General features: G+C 35.5%; 1 protein-coding gene across 1 annotated transcript; it reads left to right on the top strand.

The window, feature by feature from the left end:
- The first annotated feature begins 3940 nt into the window (after window positions 1–3940).
- LOC121409193 (mitochondrial ubiquitin ligase activator of NFKB 1-like) lies at window positions 3941–19359 on the top strand. Its single transcript, XM_041601046.1, has 4 exons — window positions 3941–4020; window positions 14982–15172; window positions 16607–16815; window positions 18105–19359. Exons 2-4 carry the CDS (start codon window positions 15074–15076, stop codon window positions 18826–18828), a joined length of 1032 nt encoding a protein of 343 aa, XP_041456980.1. The 5' UTR covers window positions 3941–4020; window positions 14982–15073; the 3' UTR covers window positions 18829–19359.
- The last annotated feature ends 4017 nt before the right edge of the window (window positions 19360–23376 follow it).

The following is a 23376-nucleotide window of genomic DNA, read 5'->3' as shown; positions in this document are numbered from 1 at the left end:
ACAAAAGTCGACTCGCACATTGAAGGGCTTTCGTCTCCTGAAAGGCTTGACAAGCAAAAAGAAAAAAAAATAAATAAAAGGAGCCCAACTAAAACATTCTTTACGATCAAATCCCCCCCCCCCCCCCCGGATACGCCACTGCACATTGCTAGTTGTCATTGTAGAAGAAAATGTGTAATTCATTCTCCTTGAATCTGTGCCAAAGGTGATGTTCACCCATTTTCAAAAGGACTTCCGAAGACCATGCACCCTTGCCATTTTATCGAGTTTAACCCCAGTGGCGTAAATCGGTCCAAACATGTAGGGGGGTTGATGTGAATTTTTGAAAAAGTTGGTCCTAAACAAAATCATGCAAGATTCAGTGTGATTTGATATTCATGAAAATGATTTGATTTTCATTAAATAAATGATGCGAGCCAGAGGTAAAAGATCTAGATTTAATTTAATAGGATACACTTGTATTGAAAAGGAACGTATGGTACGAATCTCCAAACATGTCCAATCAAGCATAAATACCACAATGCTAGAGCGATGCTTGTCTTCTGGAGCCCGTTCCATTAAACATATTGCTATGATAAAATTGATATCTGAAATCGTTCACAATTATTGGTGGATTTAAACTTATATAGAAACTCTACATTTGTTATTATATCGAGTATTTTCAAAACAGGGGCCCATAACGTGTCTCATCACAAATATAATGCGCGCACCAAGAGCGAGCTAATGATTTGACTAAAATATTGATCTTAAAAGGGATGTTCTGTCAAAGCACATTAATCATGAACATAAAACATATCGCCTGGACATATCTTGCAAAATTAATAATGCGAAGTTCGAGTTAGTAGACGTAAAGCGCAATTTGTAAAAGCGTTATATTATATTATCTAAAAGTGTAAACTTTTCCAAAGATAATTCAAAATTTCTTCATATTGATGCGCTTTATCGCTAGTTCAAAAATTTTCTAACTTCAGTCTCAAATTTGTATAATGAAGTATTTAGGTTAATTTTTTTTTTTTCTCTTTCTACCCTTTCAGAGCGCTAAGAGATTTGATTGTAATTAGCTCTATATAGAGAAATTGCTTATTATGTCTCGCTAAGTACGCGCGCAACTTGCAAACTGAAATAGTTTTACATAATTATTATTGACCTGAAAAATAGACAATTTAAGGACTCTTTACAGAAAATAATGAATACGATAATTATAATTTCCCACAAAAATACAACCTGCTTTTTAAGAACATTTGGCAATACCAATGATATCTCCTGGACACAACTCGATATTGCGAGCGCAAAGCACTTGGTTTGTTGGTTGCATTAATGACTTGAAAACAAGCAGTAATTAAACATGATACCATACAATATACTTTATTTAGTATAACAGGAAGGGTAGGGGTCGTAGGCTGAACGGTTGAGAGTGGGGAAGGGGTGGGGCTGATCATGCAAAAAAAATAGTTTTTACGTTTTTGCACACGATATTTGGGGGAAAGGGGGGGATGAGGACCACCCAGTCCCCACCCCCCGTTTCCGCGGCCCCTGGAGGGCAAGGATTTAAATTTCCTAAAATAGATGTTATTGTTCATATAATATTCATGTGCGGGAGCATTAGCGATCGGGCAATATAATTTGCAATTTTCAACCATGAAACTTTGCACTTAGACACTAATTTTGTTTGCAATTCGGTACAGCCGTGAGAAAGGGGGTAGTTGAAATGCCAACATCGCCAAAGTGAGAGTAAGCGACCGAACAAGAGATTCACAATTGCATTTTTATTACCTCCCATTAGGTATAGAAGTTTGTGCCGGCCATAGCACCCAGCCCTCAAAACATGTTTTCAGGGCTGGGGGGGGGGGGGGCTACATACAGGACGTGTCTGTCAGGCAAGAGAGCGTAGCGACCAAGCATGGTACTTGTATCTTGTATTAATTGTTGAAAGTAAAGAAATATTTAAGGCCTGCATGCTATCAAAATAGCAATCTGAGCACACTCATAGGCGGGGGAGGTTGGGGGATGGTCCTCCCTAAATTTGTAATTGATAACCTTTTTTTTCTTTTTTTTTGCTTGTGAAATTTTTTACCTGTGTCCATCACAAATATTCAGGTGGACCCCCCTAATTTTTTTGGCTTCCGCCGCCAATGAGCACACTCGATGGTGCTCAATAAGAAAGACGAATGCTTATAGTACACACGGTAAATGGACTCCTTCAATTTTGTAAATTCATAGGGCTACTGGCAGATATTCAATTTATTGCCTACGCAGGACTTTTTAAAGGGGGAGGGGTTTTTAAGCTGAATGAAATTTTGACAAGCAAAAAAAAAGTCATCACCACAAATTTTAAGCCGTTTTGTACCCCGGAAAAGAAATTGACAAGAAAAAAAGGTCTTCAACATTTCAGGGGGGGGGGGGAATCAAAAAATAAAGGGGGGTGAACACCTGTAACCCCCACCCCTGCGTATACGCCACTGGTTCAATTATTCACAGATAAAGGAATGACAAAAATATATTTCAGAGAAAAGGAAAGCCAAACAAAAGTTTATAACAATATGAGAACTAATTTCCAATAAAATATTTTAAGAAAATATGAAAAAAAAATCTAATCAACGACAACATTCTTTTTTTTGTTCTTAGTTTTGTCCCATTTTTTTTCCTTCTCACGTACCCTCTCCACGTATCCCTCGGATCCCCCTGCCGTCTCCCCCCCTAATTCATTATTATTATGTCTTTGTTAGTTTTTGTACTGCAGGAAAAAAAGGTACAACTCGTAGTGATTCCGATTGGCCTACATGGACACATATATATATATTTTTTATGCAATTTAATGGGATATATTAAAGGGATGCTCTGGTTTGAAATATTTAGATCTAAATAAATAAGTAAAGGTAAAATTCACAAAGCAAATTGCTGAAAATTTCATCAAAATCTAATAACAATTAACGAAGTTATTGAATCTTAAAAGTTTCGGAATATATTGTGAAACAGTTATACGCACGTCGTCATAAACATTCATTAGATGGGCTGATGATTGTCACATCCCCACTTTCTTTTTCTTATGTTATTACATGAAATCCTATTAAAAAAGCGTTTATTATTTTTTTATGCATTTTGATATATCTCTCCCTCGGTGAAATAAGTTGCAGCAATGAATACCGTATGCACTTAATTAGTTGTTATTCATTTATTTTTGGTTCTTGAAGGAAAAAAATTGAATAAAACTAAATTCATATAATAAGATACAAAAGAACAAGCGGGGATATAATTATGACATCAGTTTACTCACAGAATATTCATGAGACATGCCCAGAACTGTACACCGGAAAATCATGCAGATTCTAAAATGCCATTACTTTGTTATTCCTTGTCCGATTTTGATCAAATTTTCAATGTTTTGTTTGTCTGATTTTTCTTAATCTGTTAAAATCATCTTATTTTCAGCCTGGAGTTCCCGTTAAAGACTAGGTCTTTGATGAAAAAAAAAAGAAAAATGTGAATTTCAACAATTTCAAACCAAAATTAATTTTCAGTCGGAATAAATAATACATTTTTTCATGCTGATAAATGTTATTTCCTCAATTTTTCAATGGCACTTTATGACGTAATGACGTCTTAAAATAAAAAAGTAAGTTATCCATCAAACCTGTTTATGGTTGTAGGATGCAATTAGGTAATTACATAACTGGAATTGATTTGCATAAGGGCATAGGCTGACCTACAAGCTACACTTTTTGGATTCATGCACCCACTAAAATTCGAGCCGAATGGTTTTTTAGGGGGGATTTGACTTGCGAGCAATGCATACGGTACTGAAATATACTTTTCCCCCTTATTTTTAATGATGTGTAATTCTGTATCTGTTCTGTAATTACTTTGTGACTTTTGATGTTGATCCAAGATCCATCTATTGTATTCAATAACATTTTACAATTCCTTTTATTTTCTCTCATCTCGGACACCTACATGATAGCTTGAAATCCGAGTGTACTGTGTTGTTAAGTTCCTGGATCAAGGACGAAAAAGCCAAAAAAGGTATGAAAGTCTTCTTTTTTCTATCTGAAATTGAGTGGATGTCACAAAGGAGTATATTGCCAGTCTGCTTAAGCCTTAATGTCATTTTCTGTTTCTTTTTCGGCTTTGGTAGGTAATTTTTTTCTTCCAGTTTTTAATTTCCGCAGTGACAGTGGCAGCCAGTGCAGTGCGGGGTCGGTCGGATAGTGAGTGCCGGGCCGGTGCGGTGCAGCAGTGCAAGGGTTATTGTCTGTGAATGTGTATTTTAGCTGAGCTGAGCCGGCTGTGTGTGGAGTATGAATAGACCTTATCGCAAATAGCGTCTGTCGCGTGAGGGCGTCTGTCATCACAGAGGATCACGGGATGCGAAAGGGGGCAAACGCAGAATCGGCTTTTGGGAAGCCATACAACGCCATATGTTTTGCGCAGTGTCACTCAAAATCCAGGCTTTTTTAAAGGTCTGATTTCTTCGTATTTAAATTAGGCCTACTTTGGATACTTGAATATGGATTTATAGAACAATCTATGTATCATGATTGCCCAGTGAAAGTATGAACTCAATACTCACCGTATTTTCGAAGTTTTATGGGGCTAAACTTGGGAAGATTTTGTGGGAAAAGTGAGTCGGTGATTGCGGGTCAATGCCGTTGGCGATCCCAATTAGATAGCAAATTTTTCCATGAAAGAATATTCATGAGAATCATAATGTAGACTATACATGTATATCTCCATATAAATTTAGCTATATAGTTTTTATTTTGGGGCAAATATAGTCCTCCTTTGCAACTCGGCCGGGCTCTTTAGTTTGATCATACAAGCTCTATATAGGGGGTGAGACAAATCTAAAGCCTTATATCAAAAATAAGCTATATGTATATATATATATATATATATATATATATATATATATATATATATATATATACATGTGTATATATATATATACATGTGTGTATATATATATATACAGTATATATATTTATTTATTTGTTTTTATATATATACATAATGAAGGACATATAAAAATGACATGCAGATTAAATAAATCCCTGAATTTGAAACATCCCTCCAACTCTCTGTAATTTTATTTTGTCTGAAACTTAGTAGATGATGGATATTTAATTCATATAAATGATATATATTCCATTCTTTTGATAAAAAAATCTTATTTCAACATTTACATCTTCAATATATTTCATCGCATTCAGTCATTTCTCTATCACCTTCCTCATTAATTTCTTTTTGTATCTTATTTTTCTCTCAATGTATTTTCATCTATTCTCATTTTTTCTATTTCATTCATTATTTTGTCTAAGCATGGCATAATAAAACTTCAAAATGTCCGACCACGATCCTGAATAATATGCAACTATTATGTAGCCTACTCTGTGGAGAGAAAAAGAAAACACAGCTCGGTTTTTAGGCCTACTGAATAAAATCATGATTGAGATAATTATTTATGAAACATGTATTCTTGACTATCGATTGATATTACAAACATACATAACTAGAATAAAGTAATCAAATCTACTGCAGAGTTTGTTTTATTGATCATCATTTTATTTTTGCTTGGAATTCTGGACCAATTTCCTCCATTGCCTCGCCGACGTACACTGTGTGCAGGCCGAGAGTGCATGCCCACTGTCCGTGCATGCAAGCACACTGCACAGCAGCTGCGCAGCTCAAAACACGCACAGACAGTGCGCGAAAATGAAAGAAAATTATAATTTTCTTCATAAAATCTGTGGTAATTCTTGCAGCTATAGACAGCACATCTATCTCTGCCACCCATGATTAAGAAGAAAAGTGATGTTAGACTCTGGAACAAATATGACGAGGCGTTTACTGGAAGTTAGCAAAATGTTGGCTGCGGGCGTCGATCGTATTTTGATACACTATGGAAATCGTACACTTTATTGTCGGCTGCTTGCGCTCGCATCCGGACAACAGCGGCGCTATTGCCCCCTTTGCGATCCCATGATCCTTTTCGTGAATCTATTTTTGATACCTTATCAAAAGTTAACCCAGGGAGCGCCGGCCCGCGTAGCGGTCCGGCGCCCAGGAGCTCATGTATTGACCCATACTCACGGGACAAGGGTAGATTATGGTCAAAATATCTAGCAAGATAAATTATGAAAACAGAAATTATGCACTTACCACGATTATATGGATGAAGATTGAAGGTCTAACGAGTGGCAGTTTTCCTGACATCTGGGCACAGACTGGAACCTCAAAAAACGAAAAGTTCTCTCCTTCTACCCCCGTTTCGATCGGCCATTTTGTTACAATTCATAACAAAAATGGCCGATCGAGATGGGGGTAGAAGGAGAAAACTTCGTTTTTTGAGGTTCCAGTCTGTGCCCAGATGTCAGAAAAACAGCCACTCGTACCATCATCCATATAATCGTGGTAAGTGCATAATTTCTGTTTTCATAATTTATCTTGCTAGATATTTTGACCATAATCCACCCTTGTCCCGTGAGTATGGTCAATTACACGGTAAGCTCCTGGGCTCCCGCCCGCATAGCGGGCGGGAGTTCCCTGGGTTAATCGAAAGTGTGAATCATTGTAAGGAATGATTGTGACACGGGAGGCTTTACACTGCAACACAGAGTGGGTGATTTCAAGTGTGGTCATGACTCGAGTGAGGACTCCTACTCTAGGACTAGAGTTCGATGACTTTTTCATTTTTTGAAATCTTGAAGAATCCCAACAATTTGATATCATTGGAAAGCTTGTGAAATAAGAAAAATAATGGTGCTTCATTCAACTCATTGTCTGATATTGAACAGAGATATTCCATTTTACGTTACAGGGGGAAAATATGCAGATTTCGTTCTGTCAAAAAAATATTAAAGGAAACCAAAACTTAAGAAAAGAGGCAATCTTATTGGAAAGAGAAAAATGAGAGGAACAATTTAAAAAAAGTTTCATCAAAATCGGTTATGAAATAAGCAAGTTATGGACAGTCAAAGAGTCTTGTACTTCCTATGTGGATCCTCAAATTGGCAAACGTGCTTCAATGCTCCACATTTACTTTTTTTGGAGGTGGCCCGTTCGGGCCACTAAAACCTTCATATAATTTTTTTTGGTGGCCTGTTAGTAAAGTTTGGTGGCCCGAAAAATATAAAGAAAAACATCAATTAAATATGAATAAAACAAATTTCTGAAATAATTCTGCAGCCACTACCACTAAGTTACTTCCACTTTTGTATGTAAATCATGCTTGCTGTTATTTTACTTTGCTTATTGATTTGTGGTAATATATAAATTGTTCTATCATTGACTGTAAATATGAAATGATTGAAAGAGAACAAAAGAATTGTATTGTTCCCAGGTATATACTGCATGTGTATATAATATTATAGCAGGAGAAAATCACAGAAAAATATGCTGCAAAATTAGAACAATGCATAAAAGGGAGAAACAAAAATAATTTTTAGAATTGTATATTGGAAAAAAAAAAAAAATTATAAAATAAATAAGTGAAATACAACAAAGGAAAGAAAATGAAGAAAGAAAAAAAAAGAACAGGAAAAAAATTTTTAGAGAAAAAACAAAAGAAAATGAAAGAAAAATGAATAATACAAAATTAATAAGAAATGGGGAAAATTATTATTATTCAGTAGAAACATATTCTTTAATCAGGCATATTCAATGGGAAAGGGTATAAATGGTTTAATCACTATAAAAAAATGAAAGAAAAAAAATAAGAAAACGGCAAAAGTTATATCTGGAAAAAACAGTGAGAAAAGTCCTTCCCTATATTTGACAAAATGATGGAAAATTCACATTTCATATCAATGAAATGCCTTCCCAAAATATTTACTTCCTTAAGAGTGGTTTAAGAAGTCATTTATAAACAAGAAAGAAAGAAGCTGTCTGTTTATTTTTGGCTAGAAACGACACAGCTTCGAAAGAAACCAAATATCAACATACATACAAATGCACACGTGGGACTGTGATGTACTCACCTATGAGTTTTATGTATATTAATGCATTTGGAAATCGGTCTTTTTGAGTCAAAAGAGAGGTCATAATTCCTCTTTTTAATGCTTGCAAATAATCAGGATTTAGTAGTATGGACTGTAGAAGGGCATTTCATTGGTGTAAAATGTGACTTTGACGTAGATTTTCAAAGTTCTGTGGAAGATTTCTTAGCAGTAACATTTCGTATCGCATCTCTCTGAGTCTGAATAGTCTGCTAGCGCACAGCTAGCTGCAGTGGTTTCATGCATGCAAGCTCACGCATGCCAGATGGCCGGCACAGCCGGCTGAATATATACTGTATGCTGTAGTGGTAGGCCTCCATACTGTCATGACTATGCAATCTTAGTGTGTGTGTGTATTTGTGTGTAGATTAACAAAAAGGGCGCATGACGAATTTGCTTGCAATTTCAACTGTAGAAAGTTGATAAATGCGTGCAAAATCGGGAGAATAATTGCGCTACTTTGAAAATTATTGGTTGCCCGATTCGGGCCACCAAAACTTAACATTTTTTCAATAATGGTTGCCCGAGGTGAATTTCTGGTGGCCCCGGGCCACCGCTAATGTCGAGCCTTGCGTGCTTCAAAATGGCTGATTTTGTGGACAACTCCCCATTTGTTTTGTACACATATTTTCAGATTTTCCCCTTTTTTTTACATATTTCACATTATCTCCTCCTGACCTTGACATATATGTGGATTATATTTTCCCATGACATATGTTTTGCTCAGAAGGAAGCAAGATGCAATTTGAAAGATGATGAGGAAAATCTGAAAATTTGTGTACAAAACAAATGGAGAGATGTCCACAAAATCAGCCATTTTGAAGCACATTTGCCAATTTGAGGATGCCCATAGAGAGTACAACAAGAGTTTTCAAACTCCCATAACTTGCTTATTTCATAACCGATTTTGATGAAACTTTTTTTTTAAATTGTTCCTCTCATTTTACTCTTTCCAATAAGCTTACTTCTCTACTTGGGTTTTGGTTTCCTTTAAAGGCTTGTCACGTACGTGAATCCCTCCAACTCAGTGTAAAAAGTGGGCGGAGCTAAATCGGATTTTCGCGCCTAGCAACCCCGTTAGCAACGCCTGTAAGCATCGTTCTGCTCACTCTCCATAATGTCTGCGATATTAAAATCCTAAAAACCAATAGAATCGTTAAAATTTAGTAAGGCTATGAATGTTTATCATTTACATTGACTATCGGTGTACAAACTCATACCGAATTTAACAGCAAGTGACGGTTATATTACGAATTATCAGCCATTTTAATGAGTGATACAAAGTGCCAAAATTTATGAGAATATTTTGTATAGCATTTCAAAATCCTTAATTTAAATATTTTCATAATTTTTCATTCTTTTAAAAAACATCTTATTACATTTAGTATAATTTTCCCGAACTGATAACGTTGATAGATTACTGTTTCTCGGCTTTATGAGAAAATGGCAGGCCTTCAAAATCAGGTTAATTTTTGTTATATTTCTAAAAGAAAATTGTTAGATTCGAACTACTATACCAACTGTTTGCCCGAAGGAGGGTTATCATCTCATAATGTTGTGTAAATGATACATTACAATATATTTTAGGAGTGTAGTAATCCATGTTAGATAACATTTTTTAGGATGAGTTTCGTAATGAAGAGAAAAATCAAGTTCATTCTTAGCACGCGAGCCGCAGAATGATAATTTTTAGCGCGCGCAGACATGGCTGATCCCCTGGTGTGTCGCGCGGGATTATCTAGTCCCATACTGGTGGTATATTCCACGTACCTTGTCCCCTTGCAGTGACCACTGTTGAGTTATACAGTGCTTCATTTTGATACTCAATCTGTGAAATACCGATATCGAAAAATGCTCGGAATATACCTGACACATATTAATGATTTCATTTTCGAGAATTATTATTTCTTTCCTGCATGAATTATACAAAACGTCAATCTTATAGGTCAAGAATCATGATAGAAATTGTTAAGATTTGGGAAATATCATGTTAAGTTTGCCCAATGTCGTCAGTATCTCACTGTATGTTAAACAGAAAATATAGAACAACTGTATTTTTTGTAAATTCCACGGTCGCCTCATGAACTTAAAGAGATGGTATATACAGAAGAAGAGGAAGGGCCGGGAGCCGGGTTCAGGTGTCTCAAGCGGATCGGGAGAAGGGGGGGGGGGTCCTTTTCCCACTCTCTTTCAAATAACCTTATTTTCTAATATTAATTCCTGTTGTTTATCGTGGAATTTTACCTTTTATCATAATTATAATTCTATACAATATGAGGATCCTACTATAAGTTTTCAAGCTGTCCTGTTCAAGATTACTGATTTTTTTCTGTGGGTCTCATTAGCCCCTTTTTCATCAATCATCTTCTCGGTGTCTCTGCTACCAAGATTGACTAGGGAGTGCATGGAGGGAGGGGGGGGGGGGCGGGGGCATAAGTTATCACTCACTTTCGCCCCAGACAAGTGCCTGTTTGATATATTTTATTGCAAGGGCTTCTCTTTTCCTCCTATCTCCCTGTTCTCTCTTTCTTTGTTTTTGTGTTTGTGACATTTTATATCTCAAAGATCAGCTCTCCCAATCTAAATTTCAACCGTCCCATATTATTCCTTCCCTTCTGTTATGGTCAAGCTCTCCTCCAATAAAACTAACCTATTAATATTTGCCCCTCTTATTTCTACCGGCCTGCAATCTCATTTTGGCCCTTTTCAGTATCCCTCATCGACCCCTCCCCATTGCAACTAACCATGATTTTAAGTCATTATCACGAGTCATTATCACGAGAGCATGGATAGGAATATTGCAGATCTATAAAATTGCTATTACTTTGATTTTAAAATAATTTGAGTACCTCCCCCCCCTCCGGCGGCCATGCAGGTCGGTTTCATATGTCGCATGATGGTAAAGGTGGCCGTGGAATTTACAAAATATACCCTTGTTCTATATTTTCTGTTTAACATATACCGTGAGATACTGATGACATTGGGCAAACTTAACAAGATATTTCCCAAACCTTGATAATGTTGTAATTTGTAACTATATACAGTCAATGTTACGGGCAAGTCCAAGAAAAGGTCACCCTGGAAGGCAAAATTTAATCTTTAATTTAAGAAGTTATCTTTGGTGGGGTAAGAAAGCCCAAATGTGGAATTTTAAAATTTCATTAAGAAAAATTTGATAATATGCATATTTATGCTAATTTGGGGCACCTAATTTGCATAATCAGTAAAATGGGCGTTACGTATGGGACAATTATAAAAACTCATAGAAAATGAAAACAAAACTTCTGAGATTCAGTCATAGGTGGGACATGGACCCCCTTACATCTTATTACTTTTGGCAGAAAAAAGTGGTGTCATCTAATTAATTATGCAAATTAGGTCTTGTCCAAGGATGGAATGTCCCATACGTAACATTTTGAGGATGTTTTTTAAAGTTATTTCTCATAATACAATACTTGTATTGTTGCATCTCTGGGAAGTTCTAATTTATTAAGTATGAAAATGTTATACCACAAAAAGTTTCAAAAATGGAGTTTACTTTTTAATTAAAAGTTAATTAAGAAATTGTTACGTATGGGACAACATGTTACGTATGGGACATTTACACACAATGTCAATGGGGAGATTTGTGTACAAAGTGAATGGAGAAAAACAAATTTGAAGAGTGCTCTAAAAACTGATTATTTACCTTTTCTTTAGTTTTTAAACACTGATTTGTTATGAATACTGATTAATGAATACAAATGAAGCCAAAAAAATGTGAAAATGGAAAAATATGAAAAAATAAAAACAATAGAAATACATAAGAAATTCATAAAACCATGAAAAACAAGGAATAAAAAGGTTGAAATGGCTACTTTCCCCTCCAGTGATATCAAATATGTCTCAGTAGAACATTTAAAAAGAAAGAAACTCTTTTGTTATTTCCATATTTTAAATTATTTCAATTTTTTGAATTATGGGGAAAATTGTGTACGTTCTCTATGGGGACAAAATGTCCCATACGTAACTGTCCCATACGTAACATGTCATTAATTTGTTTAATTAGAGACTGTAATTAGAGGGATTTGGCTTATGACATGAAACTTGCCATAAATGTACTATATTATTGAGACTTCTATCACACTAAGTTTCAAGTTGTCAAGTGAAATACTTTCAGAGAATTCTCAACTTGAAACTAATGTATTAAAAATTGTCTTTTCTCTGCGTCCCATACGTAACGGCGCATCTTTTCGCTCTAAAAGGTCAAGATGAAGGTCATATGTCACAATTTATTGCATGATTATTCTTCTCCTAGATGTGTACCATCATGAGGGTATTCAATCTAATCAAAGTCTTTTAACACTATTTTTCAGGTCATTAAAGCCTCTGAAATGTCCCATACGTAACGCGCGCGAATTCTTGGACTTGCCCTTACACATTCTTGACACTAGGCAGTTTGACTTTTTGTAATTCAGGAAAGAAATAATAATTACCGAAAATGAAATAATTTATGTGTCAGGTATATTCCAAGTATTTTTAGACATCGGTAAACTATTAATTTCACAGATTGAGTAACAAAATTAGACACTAAAACTGCACGGTATGGTCATTGCAAGGGGAAAAGGTACTTGGAATATACAACCCGACGCGGTATCGGACTGGATAATCCGAACGGACAGTCAGGGCGATCAGCCCTGTCTGCACACGCTAAAATTTATTATTCTGCGGCTCGCGTGCTAAGAATGAACTTAATTTTTCTCTTCATTACGAAACTCATACTGAAAAATGTTATCCAACATGGATTGCTACACTCGAAGGTTGTATTGTTATGTATCATTTACACAACATTATGAGATGATAACCCTTCTTCGGGAGAACAATGGTATAGTAGCTCGAATCTAACGATTATCTTTTAGAAATATAACAAAAATTAACCTGATTTCAAAAGCCCGACATTTCCTTTTAAGCGATGGAGAAAATAGCCTACCAACGTTATCAGTTCGGGAAAATTATAGTTAAAGTAATAAGATGTTTTTTTAAACAATGAAAAATTGTGAAGATATTGAAAATAACGATTTTGAAATGCTATATGAAATTTACGCTATATTTTCATAAATTTTGGTATATTGTATCACTCATCAAAATTACTGGTAATTCGAAATCTTATCCACACTTGCTTGTAAATCTGATATAGGTTGATACACTGGTAGTCAATGTAAATGATAAGTATTCATAGCCTTACTAAATTTTAACGATTCCATTAGTTTTTAGGATTTTAATATCGCATACATTTTGGAGAGTGAGCAAGACGGTGATCACATGCGTCGCTAACAAGATTGCGAGGCGACCTACCGCGAGAGGGCTTTTATAATGGCGGGCTCCGCTGAGTTGATACATAGCCTATAGGTGGTTCACGTTAACGTGTTGTTTGAGTGGGGGAGACAGTTGCTTTTTTAAATCTTGAAGGAATCCCAACAAATTTGGTACCATTGAAAAGCTTGTGAAATAAGAAAAAAAATGGTGCATAAAATCCATAAATCAACTCATGGTGTCAAATATTGATATAGAATTAGAGATAATTGTTTAAACGCGAGAATGTGCAGATTTTTTTACAGCAAAAAGTAGATTTTCATAACTTATGAATGGAACTGTATAATACTGTTTTTAAAAGTGCAATGTGCTGCTATGCTAGGCAAGGTATGCCCTTGAATTGTACATCATCTTATTCATCAATCTCCTGGTTTTCCCTCCTCCTTAATGGCTTCATATTTGTTTTATACATGGGTGCACAGACAGATACAAATTCTGAAAGTGGCATTTTCACCATACTCCCTTCTTGTCCTAGACAGCTGGCAGCAGTCTGTTTCGAGGAGTTTTAAACATTTAAAAAAAAAAAAATTCTCCTCGTACACAGGCTGCTCGCTATTGTGCAAGCCACCATTAGGGGTTAACAACGCAAAATTTCCCCAACGGGGCTCATCGATTTTTGTCTTTATTTCATAAAAATATACAAAAAGAACTGTACCAACATAAGATCATTATTTCGTCTTGGCCTGAAATGCACCAAAACGGAAAAATAACTGGAAAGGAAAAAAGCAGCGACTTACTTTGGCTGTTGCGCAACTCCCACTTCCGGAATTCCCAGGTTTATCCGAACTTAATACATAAACATATGGCCATTGAGTCCCTGTGCAAATTGTGTTAGAACTTCGGTCTCTGTAATTGGTGAGTGGAGCCAACGGAGTTCAGCAGAACATCCAATATAACAGAGACCAAACCTTTTGGTCTAGCTGAACCAAGCTCCAACAGGCAACACCGAGCTGGGTTCAGAGGAGCGATACCGATCGCATTATTGATAGCCTATGACATCATGCCTCTGCGCTGCTTATCATCTCAACTTTACACGAGAAATTCTCAAAGACAAAAGTGAAATTGGGGAGATATTGCTATTTATAAAATCTTATCCTACAGAATGCAAAGGTTAAAATCACTACAAGAATCATAAAGCAGAAATATTATTTTTCATTAAAATGTATAAAACTCTAATGATTTGCACTCATCTTAACTGTAAAAAATAATTTTACAGGGATGTTTTATCGTGTTTGGCTGTTCTTGTGAGCTACAGTTCATCAACACCAACACCGAACTTGAAATCACGATTTTCCCAGTTTTGCCTGGGGGTTTGTGTTGGTGAATGAGAAAATTGTATGTACATGTAAATCATCAACACCATATTCAACACGAACTGCCGGAAATATTTGAGAGGTAAATCCCAACACCAGCGTGATTTCAAGTATAGTGTTGAGGCTGGTGTTAGTGTTGTCCAGATTTCAACACTACTTGAAATCACCCAATGCATTCAGGAACATAGTGTACATGTACCTAGGCCTCAGAGAAACCAGTCAGTTGACATTTTGAAACTGCTTTGTAACAAATAACATGTTGTGCACTGTGCTGTTCAGTTGTGTGACAATGAATCAAGAAATTTCCTTTTTGTTCCTCTTCCAGATCCATGTGAATTCATTAGTGGAGTGGAGTGGGATAGAATTAGTGGTAGATGAGCATTGTGAAGAAGAGAATATCACATCAAACATTTCACCATGATACTAGAATACTGTCTGCTTGGTGCCAGTGCAGCAGCCACTGGACTCTTCTCAATATTCTGGCATAAGAAAGCAAGGACTCTAGCAAATGTTAAGGTGAGGTGTGATGCTGTCCATGAATAATGGGTCTTTAAGGCAAGCCATCCCCAACAAAAGTTGATTTAATTTTAACAAATAGAGAGGAAATTCAGAGTAGCATAATTCTGAAAAATTTGTTAGAAGAGGATGCATAGCACTGCAAATGAGAGAGCAAATCATGTCACACATTATTTATTCAATTATTTATTTTGTATTAGTGCTGGGTGATATTTCAGTATTATCAAAATTATGTGATATTGACAAAATATTGTTTATGAAAAGTTTATCACTATTATTTCATTGATCACAAATGCTACTCTGTACTGCTATAAACCAGCTCAGAACTTCGTAAGTTGGTATCCAAATGCTAACTTTTCTTGGAAAAGCACAGATTAAAGGCTTTTTTCACTTCCCCCTTCCCTACACTCACAGAATTGCAGCTCATATATTAACAAATACAAATTTTTAAACTCGGCGAAAAACCAGCCAGCACTCGTTATATTTCAAACATAAAAGCTTGTGGGTTCAGGGCAGCAAAAAGTATTTTAGTTTGGTGGAATATATATAAAAAAAGACACTTTTATGTCAAAAGGGACTTAGCCCTATCTTAACTGGGCTATTTTGGACCAACATAATCATTCGGGGGGGGGGGGGGGTGGTAATTTTCTTCTCAGGTGAAGGGGCAAATCGTTATATTTCAAATTTTGCAGATTTGACTATAAGGAGGCTCCTTAATAATGAATTCACAATAATGTAAAAATGGTTTTTCCACATATTCAGGGATGAATGAAACCCTGTCTGACATTATGATAAAAAGAAAACCCATATAGAAATAGATAAGAAATTAGTAATTTCATGACATAATTATTTCCCCATGGCACCCTTTGCAAAGTACACGTAATTCTGAAATTTTAAGAGTTAAGACAACACAAAAGCACATACATGTATTTGTATTGTATATTTGAAATTCTCCATAAATCAGTAAGATGGGATAGTCATTGAGGACATGGCATCCTTAGCTATAGCCTTTAATGGCCTAGGATTAGTATAACCCCTTGGATTAGATTTTCAATAATGAATCTGATTATTATGAGTAGCCAACATGTGTAAACAACATTGTCGTCCACAAATACATGACAGGTACGATGACATCTGGGTTCCAATTTAAATTTGGGTGTATTGAAGTAAATTGAAATTCAATGGAATGGATTTGTATCATTTCATTCAAACAAAAAGTTATCGATGATTATCTTCACAACTATAATAGAGTCGTGGATTTCAAGTTTAGAATGAACAGGTCTTTGTCAAGGAATTAATTTTTTGCACGTAGTGATAAAAATATTAAGTGATGAAAAATCTTAAATAAAGCATCCCATTAATGAAGTTTCATGTGTTGTTATTATTTTTTGTAGCCTTTAGTTTGCTGATTCTCTTTTTCTTGAAATTGTACAGGATGCCCCCGTCTTGGAGCTGAATGAAGACCTTGCTAATATGCTCAGCACCACACCAAACCAGACTATCCCTTATGCTGTCATAGAAGGTAATATCAAAGCAGTGGAACAGTCTATCAAGAGTGAATATGTAGTAGGGGTCGTAGGGGTCATTCAGACGCTACTGTGTAGAGAGCACAAGACAGAGTGGAGCAAATCAACAAGATTATGGTAAGCAATGATCAAGTGATCAATCGTATGTAGTGTACATGGAGGCTAAGAAAAATGCTAAAGCCAGGTCAATTTTATGCTGCATTTTTTAAGAAATAGTATGGACCAGTGATAAAGGAAGCAGGGGTGGTGGAATGAAGCTGAAAGGGGGGGGGGGGGTTAAGGGATAAAAGAGCAAAGAAAAAAATAAACACAATCTACATTAATATGAAAGACAGAATGCAGAAGTGTTCAAATTTCATGAAAATAAAAGCATGTGGGTTCAGGGCAGCGAAATGTATTTTAGTTTGGGGGGAATATATATAAAAAAGACACTTTTATGTCAAAAGGGACTTAGCCCTATCTTAACTGGGCTATTTTGGACCAACATAATCATTCGGGGGGGGGGTGGTAAATTTCAAGTGAAGGGGCAAAGAACACGCTCGGTCCACCAGGATTGCCTCCCCTGCATGTAATCTTTGTAAAAATGGTAATTTTAATTTTGTAACTCTTGCCTTGCCGTCTATACTTGCGCTAATTGCAACTCTGAATTTTATAAGAGTGTGTTAAAAAAGTGTAGAAAATTCTTCCCCATGGAATGATATTGTTTGCTGAAGAAGAAGTGATCATTGGAAAATTCCCTCATGAAAAACACTGAAGAGAACAAACATCCAGCCATATACAGGGGCCGTGGAAGGGTTTTCAAAGTGTTTTTGCATGGAGGGGGCTGACCATGCAAAAACATTTTTTTTACAATTTTGTACACAGATTTAGATATAAATGGGGGCTGAAGCCCCCCTCCCCCGCTTCCACTGCCCCTGATATAATCAGGAGAGGGACCATATTTTGCCTCTCTTGAGGGCTCTTCAAGATGAGAGACCAAATGAAGAAAATAAAGAAGGAAATATTTTACATTGCAAATAAAAGATAATTAACTTTCAGGTCAAAAATCTGCAAGTTGAATAAAGTTTTGGGCAAATTTCATTTAAAAAAAAAAAAATTTTTTTTGTCATGCAAGTGCACCCCTCCCCCCGGATCACCGATAGGAAGTGTTAGACACTTGATAATACTTAACAGTTCCCTATTAATTTCGCCTGGATCAAACTAAGTAGCACAACATGGCGTGATTGAACAAAATAAATATAAATATGAGGAAGCAAACATGGTAAAAAAAACAGAAGAAGCTGTAATCAACAGTGCACTTTCAAGACTGAATAAAAAAGTTCATTAATTAAAAATGTAGGGAATTATTAAGTCAGAGCAATTGTATTGATATTGTTAATATGCGAATGTTTTATGCTTGGCTACAGGTATGACACAACACGGTTGATCCGAGACACCACAAGGCAGGTCCCTTTTGATGTAGCACGTGGTAATGTAGTTGTAGGTGTTGAAGATGCCCTTGTGGCTACTGGTCTAGAACTGGAAACTATCCATGACAAGTTCTTCCCCTACAACACCTCCTTAGGAAACAATATCCTTAGTTGGGCCAGCGGAGAAAAGACCAAAGGTTTCCAAGAAATTGAACGAATGCTCCCAGAGGGTGCTCTATTAACTGGAGTAGGAGAGCTAGCCATTGTTAATGGTAAGATGATGTTAAGACCACCAACAACTGGATTGGACTACATACTCTCTTTGTCTGGACAGTCTGGCATTCTACGGGAACTGAGATCCAAACTGCGTCGGTGGAAAGTTCTAGTGGCTATTTGTGGATCAGCAACGGTTGTCATGCTATGTATTGTTGTATGGAAGTGGTTTAAGAGGTACCAAGAGCAACGTAACTATGACTTGTATGTCCAACGAGTCATTCAGCAACGGGCAGAACAGGCAGAAGGGTCCAATGTGGATGATCTCCATGGTAGATATCAAGAAATGAATTCCTGTGCTATCTGTCTCTCCCGGCCTAGGGACTGTGTACTCCTGAACTGCGGGCATGTATGCGCATGCTCAGAATGTGCAATCGCTCTCCAACCACCTCAATGCCCTATATGCAGAGACAGGATAGCTAGGATTGTACCACTTTATCATGCATGATGTTAACTTATGTCGTATTGTTTATTTTATGTCACATAATTCAGTGTTGAATGCATTCTGGAGCAATTACCAGTGTAGACTTAGGTGTATCTTGTTCTACTATTGGTTTTAATGCCTGTAAAATTTTATTTATATCTATTGTAAAAGCTTAACTTAAGAATTCAAGAACAAGGATTAATTGTGTTGCAGTGTAACAATATTACAATTCATTAATTTATACTCTTGATTATGATAAATTTTGCAGCTTCCTAAAAACCCTTTGTGCTATCAAAAGTTAAACTCTACACATTTTAAAATAGTTTACATATTGCCATGCCTTTTGAACTCGCCCCATTTGTGTTAAACCCCTCACTCAAACAAACTACTTGTACATGATTTTGCACTAATTTGAATCAAAATGGTGAAAGTATTTACTCTCTGACATTACAAACGATGGAGTGTTAACACCTTAAGAGTGAAAAGTTTGTCTCTTGATTACCCTCACATACTTTATTTTCAACATCCATGAATTTTCTTTGTCCACATCAAAAATTACTTACCGTACCTTATTTACTAAATAGGTTCATTATTGCGGATTGAAATAATCGCTAGAGGTATTCATTTGTCTCGCAATCTACTATGGTCAACAAGGAAATTTGTGATCACTCTCGCAAAAAGTGTTCACTGATCACGAATTTCCTAGAAAGCCAGTGAACACTTTTTGTGAGAGTGATCACGAATTTCCTTGTTGACCATAGTAGATTGCGAGACAAATGAATACCCTCTAGCGTACCTTTTTTGTTTTGCCTATACATGTAAATGAAAATCCTGTAAAGATGATATGCATTTTTAAGTTATTTGTTCATTACTATAAATGAAATTTTATATGCAAATTTATGAAAATTTTGATCATTAAAACCGACATGTTGATCACTGTCTTAATTTGTAACAAATAGTAATTATAAATGAACCTCTATTCTGTGTAGAGCTGTATTGTTATACCTGTTCAATTAAGCAATAAAAAGAGATAAACTCTGTAGCCCCTTGTATACCAAAGCTAGAATATGTTTAATATAAGAAATGCAATGATCTCATAGAGTCGCCCGTAATTTTACTGCTTTTGCTGCCCCTCAAACACTAATGAGAAAAAATATAAATTTATGTGCATAATTATGAGCTCATACTACATGTATCAGATGACAATACCCCTCTTTCAGTCAAATTAGTGTGCTCTGTGAGAATTGTTAAATTTTTGTATTTTTATACAATAGATTTTAAGATTTTTCTTAATTGTCAATAATAATTGAAACACCATACACAGAGTACATGTATAATAAAGCTGTTTACTGAGAACAAATTTCTGTAGTCCCATTAAAGTTAGCCATGTTTGCTACATGAAATGCATATCTCCATAGTATGTAACACTCCCTCCCCATGACCAACTACCCTTACTGATATTCATTTAGTCAGTCACAGCATCCCAAATTCATGTGTTTATGCCGTAATCTGTAAGTACATTTATAGTTTGGTCATACAGACATGATAGAGTATAATCTTTGAGAGGACAACAATTTAAGGACAATAACTCTCAATTATTATTAAGTGAGATAAATGTTTCATGTGTTGAAGGGAGCAATCTTTTGGTTTGAATAAAAAAAATACGCCCATGACCCTTTAGTGAGAATTTTGGATCATTTATTAATTTATGAAATTGTCAACTATTCTACATTTCCTTATGAACTAACTATCTTCACACTTAGTATGTCATATATATTATATCTATAAAAAAGTCATTAATTTTGAAAAACCGGAATGTCAAGTTTCCAGATCTGCAAATACCCGAACTTGACAAACTATCATCTTGCTCTATCTTGAGCAACTGTCATACTCTTTTCTTGTATTCTCTTCTATACACTCTTTATTGCAATGCCATTGGCCAATTCATATTATTACTACGTGTGCCTACATGTATTTGCAGAATTTTGAATTTATAACCTGTTTAACATTTTTAATGTGTATATACTGTAGAGCTCTGTAGTTCTTTCAGACGTGTCCATACCATGTACACACGTATATATGTGCATATAAGACACCCCAGATTTTCTCCTATTAGATATTTTAATCGAAACATGATTATACATATATGTACATGCACAATATTAAGATATCACAGAAACAGGCTACCTCAATATGGGTTTGTTTAAAGAAACCCTTGGAGCAAGTTTAGCTTGTATGAAAACAGAAAAATCAAAGAATGTAAAGATCAGTGAAAGTTCAAGAATGATTTGACAATCAATACGAGGGTTATGTTTAAATCACTAAAACGCTATTGAGATCCTCTCATTGGCAATGCAACCAAGGTTCTCTCCACTTTGTACACTGAAAATATACCTCAATTTTTTTGCCTGTTTTTCTAATCATACAAACTCTTTGTCCATGATGTAATGTTACAAAACCCCTGTAACATGTCCTATCTCCCATGAAAAATCCCAAATAAACACATTATCTGTGGATAGACTTGGTAAAAATTGCATTGTATGTAAAATGTGTCAAAAATCCATTTTGGAGTTTTATAACTGTGACATCACATTACGCATGTTGGTCACATTACCAATGGGAGGATCCATATTATAATTGGTTATGTCTTAACTCTTATTATTACTTTTTGTGTGCTGGGCCATGAAACCCTCTGTTGTAGAGAAGTTCACCAGCTTTCTGACTATTTAATGTTTTTTAGAAAGTAATGATCAGAAATATTGGTAAATAATGCCTAATTTCACACATGGTATTATTATGGTAAAGGATAAATACAATGGATTGATTGATTGAGCTTGAAATGCAAAGTTTGCGGCAGTGAGTGTACTTCGGTGCAAAGTATGCGTGGAAAGAGTTAATTGTTCAATTAACTCTGATTAATTTGTTTCTTTGATGTTTATGTTTAAATTACTTATTCCCAGGGTTTATTCTCCTTTTCCTTGGGTGTAACTTATAACTTTGTTCCTTTGTCTGCTTGGATGAACTTTTTGAAGTTGTACACTGCAATAGAAATTTTAGCATTTATGCTTGTGTTAACAAAAAAGGAAAATAAGTCATATGTGTAGCATTTAAGCTAGTAGCATTTAATTCATCAAATTCAATATTTGCTGTGCATCCTATTACCTTGATTATTATGATATTTTCAAAGAAACAGACACCAGTGCCCGTAACATGTTGATGGACCATACAGTTAATTTGTACAATTAATTATGCATTTAATGTAATATTCATCCATGTGGTCATTTTGTCAGGCTTTTTTTGTATTTTGTGTTTACATGGTTTTTTTTGTCATACATCATTAGGAGTGGAGATATTGTATACATTTTGGGTGGGCATGCCAGGATCCGATAACCAGGGTAGTAATAATTGCAATATAAAGCACTTAGAAACAAAAAGTAATAAGCGCCATATAAATGTAACTATTATAATTATTATATCTGTTTTTCTGGATAAGCACAAAGATTTTGTTTGAATTCTCACTTTGTAAAGTCTCTTTGTTTTCAAATTTCACTGAAGCTTTCAGGGATGCAGTGGTCAAATACACTGTAGAATATTTCTTATTCTATTTGGAATTAATGAATGAATAAAAAATAAATTGGAATTTATGGTATTCTGGTATTTTCTTGCTTAGATTAAAGGTCCAAGTGCACTTTGTGAGCAGCTCATTAAAGAAATTCTCAAACTTAGATGAACTTACAAGTGTATGAGTACTTGCATCTTTCCTCAAAAGCACTGAAACAAACCATAATATGCAATGGAAACTAAATTAGCCACAGGATTTAGAGTTGTGCTCAAAAGTTAGCGAACCCCATCACAAAATGCAATCCTTCGTGCTGAATGCTGAATGTAGACAACAACACTACAATGCTCGGTGAACCTAGAGAAACAATTTTTGCAATATTTTATAATCGCATACATTCGTAATTCCGAAGCTTCATTATTCCGAAGGTTCGTATATCCGAAGGTTCGTTAGTTCGAAAAGAAATGAGGTTCGTAATTCCGAAGGTTCGAAATCGAAAATGGTGAACGGTAGCGAGCGGTGATGATTTTTTCTCTCCGCTCCAACAACGCTCGGGCGGTGTGACCAGGCCTTAATTCTGAATCAACACTGTTGTACTGGAGAATACTTGTTTTCAAAGATGTTAAGGTCGAACCATGGTTGTGTTTAGCAACTATTAACTGGACATAAAATAACAGTCATAATGCAAACATGAAATGTTGAAAATGCTGCAACTTGAAAAGTAGCCAGCTGCAGAAAGACATTAAGATTGGACTGTGTAGTTCTCAATTCTAAATCATGATTCTACAATATATCTTCTGGTTCAGATATATATTGCATGGGTCCAAGTTGACCTATACTTCACTGGTCAAACTTTACCATGAATGAGCTTGCTGTAAAGGAGAAACAGATTAAATTTTGTCTAAAATATGATAGAATGATGGACCCCTATGACCATGTTTTTTGTTTGCATTTTGATTTACATTTTATGTTTTATGATGCTAGCTTAAAGTTGAATGCACCATAAAGCGAAG

This window comes from Lytechinus variegatus, chromosome 2 (assembly GCF_018143015.1).
Source record: "Lytechinus variegatus isolate NC3 chromosome 2, Lvar_3.0, whole genome shotgun sequence".
Taxonomy (NCBI): Eukaryota; Metazoa; Echinodermata; class Echinoidea; order Temnopleuroida; family Toxopneustidae; genus Lytechinus; species Lytechinus variegatus.
The sequence above is the reverse complement of the archived record's forward strand: the minus strand, read 5'-3'. Positions and strand labels throughout refer to the sequence as shown.